General features: G+C 44.7%; 1 protein-coding gene across 8 annotated transcripts in view; it reads right to left on the bottom strand.

Annotated features, from left to right (window-relative positions):
• RALGPS1 (Ral GEF with PH domain and SH3 binding motif 1) overlaps positions 1-16,900 on the bottom strand; it is a 292,098-nt gene that overhangs the window by 174,553 nt on the left and 100,645 nt on the right. For all 8 annotated transcript variants that reach the window (XM_057548190.1, XM_057548193.1, XM_057548192.1 and 5 more), the window contains exons 6-7: positions 4,075-4,164; positions 1,328-1,420 (exon numbers count right to left, since the gene is read on the bottom strand). In XM_057548190.1, coding sequence (XP_057404173.1) covers positions 1,328-1,420; positions 4,075-4,164 — 183 coding nt within the window. The remainder of the gene's footprint in view (positions 1-1,327; positions 1,421-4,074; positions 4,165-16,900) is intronic.

The raw sequence follows: 16,900 nt of genomic DNA, 5'->3' as shown, positions 1-16,900 counted from the left end.
TAAATGATGGAAAATTCATTTGAAAAACAATCTCCAAGCAACTTTTGAAAAAAGCCTCATGGCTCAGATGGACTCAGGGAATCACAGGGCTGGCAGCAACCACAGAGACCAGTGGCTTCCAAACTTGCTTTGACCTCCAAAGCCACTGCTCAACTGAAGTTCACCCAGAAGCTCAGGACATAAAACTGATGCAAACAGAGCTGCTCTGGCGGAAACTGTGCTCTGGAGATCTGCTTGGTGCCCTCTGTCCTCTCCCCCAGCCCCTGCTGGCCCCAAGTCAGCTCCAAAGAACCCCTGGGCTCCACAAAGCACTAATGGAGAACCACAGATCCAGGCCAACCTCCCTAAGTAGATACGAGGAGACGAGTCCCACAGAATCACTCTGCACAGACGGTGCCTGAATGCAGACCCAGTCTTTTGACTCCAGGCTAAAACCTCTCACTCCACTTTGCTATGGCTTGATCTATGGAAAATCGCAATTTAAAGAAACAAGGCTCACTTCTGACAACCTACAACACAATCCCTAAGTATTTTAAAGGCCCCTGAACTAGCCAAGTCTGAAACAGAGCCCAGCCCCGCAGACTGGCAGAAAGAAGTTCGGAAGTGAGTTAGTTGCAGAAGCACAGCTGACAACTCCATACAGTTTCCTTCAGTTCTGTGGGACATAAACAGGTCTTGAAAGGCTTGGGCTGTGTGGCTGTGAGAGACCCCAGACCAGGCGGGCCAGGAGGTGAATGCTAATGAGCGATGGAAATAGCAATGACTTCCCCCGTCAGGCGCGGTGCCAAGCTAAGGAGGATAAAGAGGTTTGAGATATTTTTAAAGTATTTTTACAGCAGAAAAACTTTCCTACAGACTCAATTATATAACTATCAGACTCCACCTCTGAGCTGAAATTATCCATGGCCTTCAGGAAAAAAAAAATTATTTTTCCCTACATGAGGGTCACAGGTTCCTCCAAAGAAACTCGTAGCTGTACAGCCAGCAGCCCAGCGCAACTGCAAACCAGCAGCCCGGAAGGCTTCCCAGGGGCAGTTTGGAGCGGAGGGCAGACGTCATGCCACTGACCCCGCCATCATACATGATTTTGTCAGGTCCAGAAGGGTCCCCAGCCACGCCGGCTTCCTCACAGCTTCCCTGTCCCAAAACGGGGCTGAAGTCACTGAAGGAGAGAGAGTGGCCAGGGGACACTTCATTAACCCACAGTCATCCTCCGTCGTTGGCAAAGGGCAGACTGAGAAAGCCTTCTGGGGCTTAAGGAATGGAGAACTTCACCAAAGAAAGAACAGCCCAAACCAAAGGAACAGACTTAGGAAGATTAACTTACAGCCCAGGTTTTTGTCAGCCTGAAGATGGGTGCACTTTGTAATGCTGACACCACAGACATGAGAGAATGAAGGTTGTTGAGTTCTAGAAGTTTCTGAAAAAAAAGATATGGAATAGATTATTTTGCTGCTATAAACAACAGAACAAAAACATGCTCAAGCGTTACCAAATATTGTCATATTTGTGAAATTCACTTACACTTAAAAATATCTCATGTAGAAAATACAGTTCTAGGAAGTTCACAGAAACCATATGCTCTTTTTCTTTCAGATTGTCAAAAGGTGAGTCTGCATCTAAAACATTTGCAAAATTTCGTAAGCTGACTCGTCTGGCTGCTGGACAGAAACATGGCTCGGGATGAGGTTTGATAATGTCCTTTCTGTTCTTTTTTTAGATGAATCTGAACTGTCCCAGCAGGCCTTTGTAAACGGAAACCTCCGCTGTGCCAACAATATCAACATGGGTCTACTGCGATTACCTTCACAACCGGAAGCGGGAGGCTGAGGAAAGATGTTATCAATCTGCACGATCCCCTCAGCTGGGAGCACGGAGCTCCAGCTTCCCAGCCACTTGACCATGCTTCTCTGAACCAGACCCCAAATTACTGAGAACATTTGGATTTAATTCCATCTCAGACAAGTTCCTTACCACGGAGGGCAACAGAAGGAGACACAGGTGAGGGTGAGCACAGAAAAATGTAACTGCTCTGCTCTTGGTTTTATGCTGAGGGAAACCTGCCAACAGGACCCGGGTCCCACTTCTCACTCTCAGGAGTCAGTGAAAGTTGTGTAGCCGGCAGGCGCCACGGAACCAAGAGGCCTGGTTCCAACCCCGGTTCCCACTACTGGTGTGTCCTGTGGCAAGTTACCTAAGCCTTCTGAGCCTCGACATCTTCATATTTAAAATGAGGAAGGTAATCACAGCACCTCTGCTGCGTGGGATGGTGCACGTAAACTGCTAGACCAGTGCCTGGCACCCAGGAGAGCGGGCAGTGCGGCGTGGGCTGCTGTTCTTTGTCAGGAAGACTTGTCCCCAACCCCACCCCACCTGCATGTTCCCACAGCAGCCTGTGCATTTCCTTAGCCCACTGGACTGTATTTGCTTGCACCTGCCCCTCTCTCACCCTGGACCGTGTGTTCCCTGAGAGCCGGGATGAAGCGGTATCTACCATCATATCCCTAGGACCTAGTACAGCACAGAGCAGGGCTTAGTAAAATGAACAAATCCACGAAAAGCCCTTATGCCTAGTCCTCATGGCTCTGTTCCTACCTGGAGATTTCTCCCTTGCCACACAAGCTAATACTGCATTTCATACATCTCGTAATATTCCCTAATCGTTTGCTGTGTGCAATAATAGATTCTCTGAGTGAGCTGAATTTCATCCTTTGTATCTGAATGGTTATGCCTGTCACAGAATTTCTTTTAGAGGTGAAGGTTCTCTGGGAGATTATCTAATCCACCCCTTTCCCATTTTATAGATGGAAAACCAAGGCCCAGAGAAAGGAGGAGGCTCGAACGAGAACATACCCAGGGCACAGCGCCAGCATGACGATCCACCATCGGAAGATGGCAGAATTTAAGGAGGAATCGTTTTGGATCCCTTGGGTGGGGACTGGAAACTTCCAAACTGAAAGCACCAGGTGGGCTGGAACTTCCTCCCACTTTCTCTCGTGGCCCAGCACGAACTCACCGAGAGCAACAAGTATCATTAAGCCCAGCAACAGTTCCAGGCACTTCAGAATGCACAGGACATAAAAGTGTCCACGTCCCTAACATACTTAGAGCTGGATGAACACAACCCTGCCATGAGGGGCAGCAGAGCAGCTCCCCTGAAGGCAGAGAGACACGCTCCGACTGACCGTGGGGCCTGGGCGTGGACACCCACCTCTCTAAGCCTCCCCTTCCTCCTCCGGAAATGGGATAATAATAATGTGAGCGTCAAATGCAATCATTTCTGTAAAGCAGCAGCTATGGCGCCTGGCCAGAGAGGGGCCGCAGTGAAGGTGAGCTGGCCTAGGACCTGGGTGGGAAGACAACGCACGCACACAAAGCGGGCAGTGAACAGACAGGACGGTGCTCCGCTGAGTCAGGCGAGCCCCGTGCTCCGGAGCAGTGGACTGGGGGGAGCTGGCAGGGTTGTGTAAGAGGTGAGAGTGGTCCAGGAAGGCCCGTGGGATCACAGCCTGGGCTGGCAGAGATGAGGGAAGAGGAGGGGAAAGTGGGGTAAAGACGTGAGCCTGGTGCCCAAGAACCGGCAAGGACCAACCCTACCAGGGCAGGCCCAGGGGGTGGGGTCGGGGCAGCAGGGCCCGGGCCTCAAGCGCAAGATGGGGTGGGGTGAGCTCTGCTGACCGCGAACAAACTGTGCAGGATGTGATGGTGTCACAACCTCCGATACTAACTAAAAGCCATCAACCCCCAGCGCTGGCTAAATCTGAATAGGAGGATGAATGGATCCCAGAGGTAGCCGCTGGGGCCTCGTGGAGAGTCTGTGAAAGGCCAGCTACAAAGAATGGTTGGCTGCCAAAACCACAGGGCGGAGGGCACCTGCCTGTGCGAGCACAGGGGCTGGAAGGCCAAGCAAGCAGCCAGGCTGGTCCCACAGCTGCCTCTGCCTGGGGAAGCTGGGTCAGAGCCCCATGTCTGAGCCCTGCCCGGCTCGTCCAGCTCCCAAAGTACCGAGGAAACACCTTTTTGCGACAAAAAAGAAACGAAAGGAAGGGGAAAAGTAATAATAAAACAGCTTACCTTGGCTATTTTCACAAAATGGCTCAGGATTTCTGCCCTTATTTTTAAAGTCTGTGCTGTTAGAATTTCTCGTACAACCCAAAAACTGACCTGTAGAGTCAAACACAGACAAACACACACACACACACACACCAGAAAAGTTGTTAAATGCCGGACCAACGAAGTTACCCCGCCCACTACTTCTATGGGATTTCTAAGAGGTTGGGAGACTGAGAGAACAAACCCTAGGGTTGCAGGAGGTTGAGGGTTCCTTTATGACACCCAACCCTACAAGTGGGTCCCATGCCATCAGCACCAGCTCTCCAACACGCATAGTGGTGCTGTGAGAAATAAGTACTCCCATCATTAGCCAAGGGACTTATTGGGCCTCCATCGACATATGGGTCTCCCTGAAGGTGCTTCAGGAAATTTTGAGATGTATCAGACAGGATTCCTGCTCAGAAGGATCCCAGTTATGGGGAGATGGATGGATGGATGGACAGATGGACAAATGGCCAGACAAAGGGATATGCATGCTGGCAGTACCACCTATGAGATCCATATCCACAGCCAGACCCAAGGCAAGAAGGACTCACCTATATTCGTACAATTATAACAAATTTCATTTTCTAGGAGAGGTTTGCCCAATAATTTAAGTGATACAAAAACATCTCTCAAAGTTCTGTAAAGCAATGCAGGTAAAAGGGCATGTTTTTCTGGAGACAGCATATGCCAAAAGGATATACTGGTACTTTTGGTTCAGAATATCATTCACACTTGACCATCCTCGAGCCCCTGAGTCCTTTGGTGGGAACAAGAAAGTCATCCACCAGTGTCTAGTTGACTCACACGATGCCTCAATGAAACAAGAGGAGCTTCATGCTAAGAAACACTGGGCAGTGGTTTGCTTTCCTGTTTATGTTTCATGACTATAACGCTCTATGTGAAATACGGATGCCCAAGAGTGCAATGACAACCGCAAAGAAAGGAGGAGAGATGGGCAGAGAATGGGGGAGACATGGAATGAAAAGGCTAAGCATCTAAAACCTCTAAATTTTACAAAGACTAAAATAGTTAAGGATAGTCCAGAGTTATCAAAGCATGTTTACTGCTGCAACCAAATGTCTTCCCTTTACTGAAATACTGTCACTTTTCAATGAGAAAACAAGAAAAGATTAAATCACCAAGAATCAAAATTTGGCTTCTTATATTAAGCAGGAATATTATAGAAAAGTTTTCTCTGTGTAATTATCTGTGGTTGCCTCCAGGACATGCCTGGGTTTCCATAGAATCATTTTTTCCAAGGAGTTGCCTAAAATTAAGTTCAGACTCAAATGTTACTAGCCAGTTATGGAAGAAAGATTTTCCATATAGCAAGATTTTTTCTAGGTGATATGCCCATAATCCTTATATTTTAATACATGCACACTTTTATGCCACATAAATCTCAAGTGTGATAGTTTATATGTATAATTTAATAGATTCTTATGTGTCAAAAAAAATCACACCTATTTAAAGCAAAATTACGGAATGTGGCAGAGTTGACTCAGGTGGTGTTCAGAGGCAACTCTGGATCAGTTCACTTCAGCAGACTTCCACGAAGCCCTTACTGTGTGCTCCAGGCACTGCGTGTCCAGACCTGTCAGTCCAGAAACCACTGTATTAAAAGGCAGCTGGTGATCATGGCCATCAAAGAAGTTCAAACCAAGTGAACTGGAGTATGGGGCAGGTAATGAGAAAAGAAGGCCTCGTAGAGGAGGTGGGCCCTGAAAGATGGGTAGGCCCTCCACAGGTGAGGAGACGAGGGAGAGCTGAGCGGGCAGACAGGACTGGTGTTGCAGGCGCCCCGTGGGGTTGGGGCGGGAGGGAGACTGAACTTAGAAGGGAAGGGGGTCTGGAGAAACAAGGGGACACTATGCTGTGCAGGGAGAGTTCCAGAGGCTTCTGAGCACAGGAGTGACAGGATAGACCCTTTTGCAGGAGCAGGGACACCCATCAAGAAGCTGAGGCGATGGTCTAAGTGAGAGACGGGAGGCCTGAGCGAGGGCAGTGTTGAAGGAGATGGAGGGAAGGGGCAGAGGAGAGAGACATTACAAAGGGAGAATCAGCATGGTTTTAAACTGTTTTAATTCCGTTTTTTAACTACAAAATTTAAGAGAAGCTTAATGCAGAAAACAAAGGGACAGAGATAAGCACAAGAGACAGAAGTCATTTGCAAGCTCGTTCTCACATACAGACCCCCGTGATAAACACTGTGGTATGTGTCCTTCTTGGAACATATGTTTGTCATGTCTCAGAATATATATTTGTCTAGTCATAGAACATGTTTCTCTTTTTCAATTAAATTCGTATATATTAATCATACTATCACAAGAATTTTTATAAATATATAAGAATATCAACATATTCTTTAGCAGCTGCCAAGCATTTCATCTTAGGGATGTCTCATCATTAAGGAACCTCCTACTGTTGGGTAGCTTATTTTGAATTATTTTGTTGTGATAGACAATGCTGTGGTGAACATATTTATACATACATCTTTATACATTTTTAATTAAGGTCTGAGGATAAATTCCTGGAAGGTGGAGTAAATAAAAGTATGTGTACCTTTTTTCAAAAGTATATATTTAAAAACTTGGCCTCCAAAAGCTTTATTTGTTGATCCATAAAAATTGGAGCAGGCTTATGAGATCACTGGTTGTGTCTGTATGTCTGTGGTGTATGTTGGAGATACGGTATTTTTTCTACCTCTGATGGTATTATTGAAATTAATTTGTAAAAGATTCATGACTAAAGTTTTAAAATGAAGCTAGGAGATCACTGGTTGTGTCTGTATGTCTGTGGTGTATGTTGGAGATACGGTATTTTTTTCTACCTCTGATAGTATTATTGAAATTAATTTGTAAAAGAGCTCTGTTTACTTTGCTTAAAAGTGCTTACAAATTAAATATTTTTAAATGTAATAGAAACAAACCCAAATATTTTTCAAGTTCATGTGATCCAGGATTAATCTTTAACAAATAAAAGTAAATTTAAGGTTATCAGTTCAATTAAAAAAAAAAAAAAAAAAAAAAAAAAAAAAAATTGGAGCAGGCTAATACCAGTTATTACAGCTCTTTTTTTCTTTACTAACCTAGTGGACAAACTAATGTCTCACTGTTTCTATTTTGCATTTCCTTCATGACTCCTCAGTTAACATTTTTTTGCATGCTTTTTCAGTTTTTTGTTGCAAATATTTATAGGCCATTTGTATTATTTGCCTGTGAATTACGTGTTCAGGTTCTTCATCCACCTTTCTATTGGGACACCTGTCCTCTGACTCTTGATTAGTGAAAGGTTTTTATATTAAAGAGAATACATTACCCCTTTGTGAGTCATACAGTGTGCCAAGAGTGTGGAGAAACTGATACTCATACAACTGTTTGCAGGGGTATAAATTCACAGGACCATTTTGAAGAACCACTTGAATATATCTTTCAAGCTGTTAAAAGTTATATTCTCCCTGGAATATTTATCTTACAAAAATACAGAAAAGTAGAGTGATATACATACAAGGGTTCACTGAAGCACTGTTTATAAAGCAAAAGAATATGCCCATCAATAGGGAACTGGTTGCATAAATAATACTATCACCTCAAACTTTGGAAGGAAGTCGCTATGGAAGGAAGGAGGCAGTTGTCCTCCACCTTCTTGAGGGCAAAATATCTACATAGATTATTTGGAATTCTTCTGCATAGGAGGTTTGTCTAGTCTCCCCCATTTATGTATTCCATCATTTGTTTACATCAGAATGGACTCATGGATATTTATTTTATACTTTGGGGTTTTGATCCAATACTATGTTATTTATTTCCTTACTCAAATTGTTCCAGCTTTGGCCACTGAGAGCTGGCTTCGACATGCCCCCAGCATTGTTTGGTTGGTTTGTTTGAGCACTTCCTTACTTTCTGGAACTACAAGATGCTACAGCCTCATCCTGTACATTTCTTGTCCCAGTCCGAAACCAGCCATTTCTCCAAGGAGCCTTGGTTCCTTTTTTTAAAAATATTTTATTTATTTATTTACTTATTTATTTTGGCTGCGCTGGCTGGGTCTTAGTTGCAGCATGCGGGATCTTCGTTGCAGCATGCGGACTTCTTAGTTGTGGCATGCATGCGGAATCTAGTTCCCCGACCAGGCATCCAACCAGGGGTCGAACCCGGGCCCCCTGCATTGGGAGCACAGAGTCTTACCCACTGAACCAGCAGGGAAGTGCCCCCTAGTTCCTTTTATTAGATAATGGTATTAGAAACCAAGATCTGGGAGCTACATGTGCTTGTGCTACTTAGGTATCACTGTTTCTAGGTCCTCTCAGATGCAGAGCAAGGAAATGTGTGTGTGTGTGTACCCTAACTCTTGTACATATACATACCTATAGATATTTCTATATGTAACCATCTGTATCTATATTAAGCTAAATATGACTTCCTATTAATGTCTCCACCTCCAATCCATTACCATATGGATCATTCTAGCCTCCTCTTGCTTGTCTACAACTTCCCGCTCCAACAGGTGGGAGACACCTGGTTCCCACCATCTGCCACCCATTTCCTTAATTGTTCAATTCCAGTGTTCATGCATAATGGCTCCAGAATTGTTACCCATCCGCCCTTGGGAAACAACTTGATCAGAGTACAGTGCTTATATACAGTTCCTTTTGTCTTTAGTCTTTCAGGCTCCCTCATTTCCAAAGTTACTTAGGCCAGCACCTTTTCCCCTCACCCTTCTCAGGGAGGTTGTTTCATACATTTATAATCCAGTTAGGTTTGCTTGTTATGTTCTACATTCCATCCTAGGACCCCTTAATCTCCACAATGATTAAAATTTGCATATTTAGCACTAAGAGGTTTACTCTTAGTGCTGTAAAGTTCTATGGGTTTTCACAAATGCACAGTGGCATGTATCCAACATTATAGTATCATACGGAATAGTTTCACCACCCTGAAAAATCCCGTTCTTCACCTACTCAAAGCTCTCCCCTTCTCACACCTCTGGCAGACACTCATCTGTTTACCATCTCTATCATTTTACCTTTCCAGAATTCTTTTCCAGCATTTTCCGGAACGTCAAAAAAAAGTGGGGGAGGTAATCACACTTATGTTGCCTTTTCAGACTGGCTTCTTTCACTTAGCAATATGTATTTAAGATTCATCCATGTCTTTATATGGCTTGATGGCTTATTCTTTTTTTTTTTTCGGATGAATACTATTCCATTGTATGAATTTACCAGTTTGCCTATCCTTTCACCTATTGAAGGACATCCTAGTTACTTTCAGTATTTGACTATTATAAATAAAGCTGCTATAAATATTTGTGTGCTATTTGTGTATCTGTGTGTGTGTGTGAATATGTGTAGATGTAAGATTTCAAATAAACTGGATAAATATTGAGGAGTTCAATTGCTGGATTGTACCATTTTTCATTCCCACCAGCAACAAATGAGAGTTTGTGTTGCTCCAATTACTTGCCAACAATTGGTATTGTCAGGTTTGGTGAGGTTTTTTGTTTGTTTGTTTTGGGGTTTTGTTTGTTTGTTTTGTTTTTAGCCATTCTAATAGGTACGAAGTGTTTGCATTTCCCCGATGGCAAATAATGCTGAGCATCTTTTCACGTTTATTTGCCCTTGGTTACATCTTTTTGGTAAAGTACTTATTCAGCTACTTGGCCTGTTTTTTTTTTTTTTCTTGGCTGCGTTGGGTCTTTGTTGCTGTGCGCGGGCTTTCTCTAGTTGCGGCGAGCGGGGCTAATCTTCATTGCAGTGCGCGGGCTTCTCATTGGGGTGGCTTCTCTTGTTGCACAGCACGGGCTCTAGGCGTGTGGGCTTCAGTAGTTGCAGCGTGTCGGCTCAGTAGTTGCGGCGTTCGGGCTCAGTAGTTGTGGCTCGCAGACTCTAGAGCGCAGGCTCAGTAGTTGTAGCGCATGGGCTTAGTTGCTCTGCAGCATGTGGGATCTTCCTGGACCAGGGATCAAACCCATGTCCCCTGCATTGGCAGGTGGATTCTTAACCACTGCACCACCAGGGAAGTCCCTGGCCTGTTTTATAATTGGGTTGTTTTCTTTCTTTTTTCTTTAAGATTTTTTTATTTTTTTGATGTGGACCATTTTTAAGGTCTTTATTGAATTTGTTACAATATTGCTTCTGTTTTATGTTTTGTTTTTTTTTGGCCACGAGGCATGTGGGGTCTTAGCTCCCAGACCAGGGATCAAATCTGTACCCCTGCATTGGAAGGCGAAGTCATAACCACTGGACCGCCAGGGAAGTCCCTAACTGGGTTGTTTTCTTATTGTTAAGTATTAAGAATATACTTTGGATTCAAGTCTTTTATTAGATATGTGTTTTGCAGATATTTTTCCAGTCTGTGCTTTGTCTTTTAATTCTCTTAAAAATGTCTTCTGCAGAATAGAAGATTTTAATTTTAATGAAGTCCAACTTACCAATTTTTTCTTTCATGGATTGTGCTTTGGTGTTATATCTAATAACTCATCACCAAAGGTCATGTAGGTTTTCTTCTATGTTTTCTTCTAAAAGTTTTATAGTTTGTCTTTTACATTTAGGTCTATGATCAATTTTGAGTTAATTTTTATGAAAGGCCTAAACTCTTGTGTCTAGGCTCGTTTTTTCACATACACAAAAACAGTTCCAATTGTTCCAGCACCATTTGTTGAAGAAATTACTCTTTCTCCACTGAATGCCCTTGTGCATTTGTCAAAGGTCAGTTGACTATATTTGTCTGGGTCTATTTCTGGGCTCTCTATTCTGCTTCATAATCCTAGACATCTATTCTTTTGCCAATACCAAGCTGTCTTGATTATTATAGCTTTACAATCAGTCTTGAAATCAGGTAGAGTGAGTCCTCCAACTTCGTTCTTTTTCAGTATTGTGCTGGTTATTCTACATCTTTAGCCTTTCCATATAAACTTTAGAATCAGTTTGTTGATATTTATAAAATAGCTTGCTGGGATTTCAATTAGTTTTGAATTGAATCTATAGATCAAGCTGGGAAGAACTGACATCTTAATAATGAGTCTTCTAATACATGAAGATGGAATACCTCTCTATTTCAATCTACTTTGATTTCTTTCATCAGTGTTTTATAGTTTTCCACATATAGAACCTGTACATACTTTGTTAGATTTATACCTAAGTATTTCTTGAGTATGTGTGTGCTACTGTAAATGGTGTTGTTTTTTTTTAAATTTCCAATTCCAATTCTTCATTGCTGGTATATAGGAAAGCTTTCATATATTGATCTTGTGCCCTGCAACCTTGCTATACTCCCTTATTAGTTCCAGGAGTTTTAAAAATAGATTTATTTGAGATTTTCTGTATAGAGCATCATGTCATCTGTGAATAAACACAGTTTTATTTCTTCCTGAAGCAACACAAACTTTCACTCTTTGCTGGTAGGAATGCAAAATTGGTACAGACACGATCCAGCAACTGTACTCCTAGATATTTACCCAGTTTATTTGAAGTCTTATGTCCACACCAAAAAAAAAAACAGCATGCATATGTTTATAGCAGTTTTATTCATAATCATCAAAAACTGTAAGTCCTTCAGAAGGTGAATGGATAGACTAGTAAATCCATACAATGAGCAGTATTCATAAAAAAGCCATCAAGCCATATAAAAGACAAGGATGAATCTTAAATGCATATGGCTAAGTGAAAAGACAGTCAGAAAAGGCTACATATATATGAGTCCCTTTTTTTTTTTTACATTCTGGAAAGGTAAAACTTTAGAGATAGCAAGCAGATCAGAATCTGGACCACTGCCTTCCTCTCCATAGCAAACCCTGCCTTATTCCTTGGGTAACATCAACATCACTGTGAATGACCATGGTCACTTCAGCAACTGTTACCCACCTATCACTCCAGTCACCACCTTCTCCATATTACCCAGGACTGTCCTGCATCAGAAACCTGAAGTTCCAGTCTCGGGCCACAACCTTTAACCTTCTAATCCTCACCTGCTCCTTGACCCCAGCCCCCCTGCTGTGCCCATCCTTCCCTCTCACCACGCCTTGGAGTCCTTGGTGGCCCTTTTCCTCTTGAGCAGACGGATCCCCTATCATTTGTCACTTCAGCCCCTTCTTAGCCAGTACTTTTAGGTCCCTTGCCCCATGGTCCTTCAAAAAATCTGCTTTGCTCATAATGGATGGATCCAACCACTTGCCCTCCTGTGCCCCTCTCTTTAGGCTGCAAAGTGCAACTAGAGAAAACCATCTACCCTCATGCCCTGGGGCTACTTTAAAAGCCACAGTCTCTATTTCCATCGGCTCTGCCCACAAGTCTTTCTATATTTCCATAGTCAACCTTCTCTTTCCCCTGGAGTGGCTTTTTCAAGCTCCCCCCAAACCCCTCAAGCTTTCCTCCTGCTTCCCCGCCTTCACCTCCTATTGCACTGAGGAAAGAGGAGGCGTGAACCTCCTTGCACCACACCTACAAGCAGACCTGTGTCTGTATCTTTCCTTTCTGCAGACTCGCCTTTTACGATGAAGTGGTCCCAGGCCTCGGCCACTCCCACCTTCGCTGGGACTTCACTTCATTATGTATTCCCTCTCTCTCCTCATCTTTAATTTTTCCCGGTCTACTGGCTCTTTCCATTCAAAATATGTACACCCCCAAGGCTCTTTCTGCTGAAAAGAAGAAAGGAATATTAACACCTCCCTGAACGTCTTCAACCCCTCCAGCCACCCCCTTCTTCTCATCTTTCTCCTTAGAGCCACTGTTCAAGCATCGCCTACACCTGCTCTCTCCATTTCCTCACATCTACCGCTCAAGCTGCTACAGCCCAGCTTCCATTTCACATCCCCACAAAACAGCTCCTGCTGAGCCTACCACCGCTGTGCTGCTAAACATAAAAGACTCTTTTTTTAGTCCTTTTAAATGACCCATTCTGTAGCATCCTGTTATCCTTGAGACACTGATTTCCAAGACACCAGCCTTTCTGGGTGTTCTTCTCGTGCCCAGGCTGCTCTTTCTCCGCCCCTTCTCCTCTGCCCTTCCCATAAGCCCTGAGGCTCTCCCGTGGGCCTCTGTTGCTCCCTGGGTAATCTCATCTACTCCTGTGGCTTCAAATGCAGGTGACTCCAATATCTGCATCTTCAAGCTGGATCTTTCCCCTGACTCCCAGACACAAATATCCAGTTACCTGCTGCATGGTTGAGCTCACACGTCCAAACCTCTCTCCTCTCTGTCATCTCCTCTCTCACAACTGCTCCTCCTCCTCTGTACTCACCATCTCAAAGAGTGGTGCTGCCAAGGACCAAAGCGGGGCCTCCTTTGCCTCCCTGTCATCTCCCTCCAAATCCAATCAATCACCCAGTGCTATCATTCGGTCTCTTAATATTCTCTCAAGCCCAGCCACTTTGCATCTCTGTCGTTCACCTAGATTAATGGGACAGACTCCAATCCAGTCTCCTGGCCTCCCTTTCTACTGCCCACACCTCTCCTCTGGTTTTCCCACCCTAGCACTGATTCCCCTGGACTGTAATCCCCTCCATCACGTCTGTCTCCCCCACCAGACTATGAGCTAATGATGGCAAGGGCTACATCCAGTTTACTGCTGACCCCCTGAACCTAGCACAGAGCCCGGTACCATGTTCAGTCAATGTCTATTAAATAAATAAATGAATATAACCAGAAGTAATGAGCCTCAAATGAAAGAGGGTTTATACAATGAGGAAAGAATAATTGTTTGGAGGTAGCATTTGGAAGGGAAAATGCTAACACTGCCTCCCAGTCCTGTGATAAATGAGGTCTGGAAGAACAGGGGGTTCTACTGGAGTCATGTTCAGAAAAATGGGGAGGCCCCTCAGTAAAGAAACTCACCAGCTATGTGGCTTTGAGCAAGTTACTTCACTTTCCAGAACCTCAGCTTCCTCATCCATAAAATGGGTTTAAAATATCAGCCTCAGTGGGTTTTGTGAAAACAGAATTAGATGATGCAGGTTAAATGCTTAGCACAGTATCTAACTCAGTAAGTTGAGCCGAAGTGCTCAATAACTGTTCTTTAAATAGTCTCGATTAAAGCCAAGAGGGATCAGGAATGTTCAGTGACTAGGCTAATGGTGCATGGATGGGGTATCAGCAGATTGATCAGGGGAGAAAGCTCAGAGCTGGATGGAAGAGTGCAAGAGGGAAGAGGGTCTGTGGGGGGTTCTGGCCATCACTCAGCCTTTTCCTGCCCGAGCACCAACTTCCCCTGAGGAACTGCCAGTCCTCCAATCTCAGTCCCTGCGGCCTTGGCCCCCTACCCTACCTCCACGGGAAGGCCTGTTTCTGAGACCTGGCCAGCCAGAGCCTCCTGTTTCCTGGTCAGGGTGATGAGATCACGAAGCGCAGGATGGGACCCAAGCCAGGGCCGTCAACCCCAGAGTCTCTATTCCAGGACATCAAATGGAGCTACTGAAAAAGAGGAAGGTCTTTTCTGCAGGGGTTGCCCTCACAATGAGCTGTTGGCAGCCATCTTGGAACCACAGAGGAGGAGGCCGCCTGAGGGGAGCCAGCACAGAGAAAACACCTCCCTGAACGTCTCCAGGGACCTCCAGGTGGAGAGAGCAGCACCATCCAAGGCCCCGAGCAATACGTGAAGTCTAGTCTCTCCCTGGACGTTGTTACAATAAGCCAGTAAGGTGAGTTTGAGCTGGGGCTTCAGTCATTAAGAACTATGTACGTGTATATATATATATATGAGTCCATGAGAAAAGTTAAAGCAGTCCTCCAGGGCAAAGCATTGGGAACCTCTGCCCGGTCCAATCTCTGCTAATACATAAGGGTCCTGAGACCCAGACTTGGACTTGCCTGAGGCCTCAGAACAGGTTAGCAGCAGAGCCTGGAATGGAACCAAGTTATCCGAATTCCCTCTCCGTCTCTTCCTAATGCTTCATCTTCAGGACACAATCCCAACCCTACCGCCAGCACTTAGGCCCAAGGCTAACCTTCCTTTCAGCTTGTAGCTCCCACTATACTACCACCCTTTTTAAGGCTAATATTACTTGTTTACTATATGTCAAGTGCTGAGCTAAACCCTTTACATCCATGATTCTCATTTAATCTTCAAAAATCACTTGAAATGATTCTTCCTATTTTATAAATGAGAAAGGTCAGAGGCTGAAAGACAACCCAAGATCATACAGGCAACAAGTTGCAGAGCTAAGGTGCAAACTCAGGTCTGTGTGATTCCATGCGACCACAGCTCCTCAGCCTGCAGTCCACAGACCTCTAAAGTGTTCATGTACAGACTTTGGGGGGCAGTGGGCACGGCAGGCAGCAAACCCACTCAAATTAAATGCAAATGTATATATCTATGTATTTATCTGAGGGCAGGTTCATATGTGATATTGTCAGATTCTCAAAAGAGCCCGTGATCGGAAAAAGACTGAGAACTTCTGGCTTTATGGTGAACTCCCTGGGGCCAAGACACAAGCCTGGAACATAACAGACCCTTAGGGAACTTGGCCAAGCTCTTCCATCTCAGCCACTCTATAAACAAATCCCAAGGGACTCAGGCCCCATGGAGAAGCAGGCAAGTCCTCAGAGGCTGACCAGAACACTGGCTGCTGGATTTTTGGTTTGGCCACAGGGAGCCTCAGATTCCCTCACAACCTCCTTCCAATCAGCTAATCTTCCCTTTCTTCCCGAAAAAATGTTTGGATGCCTACTACATAAAGACACAGCACTAAGAGCTCTACCTATATCATTTCATTTAATTTTCATAACAACTGTGCAAAGTGAGTACTATTATTATTCTCATTCACAGATAAAGAAACAGGCTCAGAAAGGTAAGTGACCTGTTTGCCTTTATCTGGAGTCTGATGAGCAGCTTTGTTGTCACACATGAAAGTCTGCCAGGAAGAGACGCTAATCAGTTCATCTCAGGGAAAGCAGCCCCAGCGGCTGATGGACTGACCGCTGGCCAGTTTTCAAACCAGAGCTACCAGGGCTGTGTCCAGGAACTGCTCTCTAAGTGGCTCACAGGCCAGCAGGGAGACCATTTCTCAGAGCATTCTGTTTGGGAAAATGCAGCTTTACTTCTGGCTCATTTCACCCACTTGGTCTGAGCTGGACACAATACAATTGTTCACAGAACAAGCTGCACTGCCCTTTGCCAAGCTGACCTGGCCTCCGCATGCAAAGCAGATTACATCAGAGCCACCAGTGGCCCTCCTCCGGGAGCTCTGTAGCTGATCAGAGGTGGGACTGAGCTGGCTCCCAGTCAAATAGTTTTGCTAAGGAAACTATGAATCCCCTGATACTGTGTACACATCTGGTTTTTTTAAAAGACTAAGCTCAGTTGAAAAGGAAAAGATTTTGAAAATAAAGAAGAAAAAAAAAAAGGCTTCAGTATTTCTCTTTTCAAAACAAAGAGTGTATAGTCCCTACCACAGATGTGGCTAGGCCTTCCTTAGTTCCTGTTGTATCTCAGAAAACAACAATAATGTGAACTCTGGCCTTGATCATCAGAACACAAGCTGACGCCTCTCTGAGGCTCCCACTATGCTTGGAATGGTAACCACCCGGGGCTGGAGAAGCCTGGAGAGAGGTGAGTAATGGCAATGCGCAGGACCCGGCATTTCCGAGCGGGATGGCCCAGCTGGAGGGAAGGCCCAAAGGGAACCCAGGCCCAACACCCAGAGCCCCAGTCACGTACACTATGCAACCTCTAGGCCACTGTCCTCATCTGAAACCAGAAGAGCAAGAAGAAAGAGGAAAAGCTGTCAACAGCCCCATTTGGAGCTTTGGTTTATTCAAAGGGGTCTTGCAGGGGACTTTCTACTGAAGATCATGTTCTGGCAGGTCTGT

Source organism: Balaenoptera acutorostrata, chromosome 6, assembly GCF_949987535.1.
Source record: "Balaenoptera acutorostrata chromosome 6, mBalAcu1.1, whole genome shotgun sequence".
NCBI classification, from domain to species: Eukaryota; Metazoa; Chordata; class Mammalia; order Artiodactyla; family Balaenopteridae; genus Balaenoptera; species Balaenoptera acutorostrata.
This window is presented reverse-complemented; position numbering and strand designations above follow the sequence as displayed.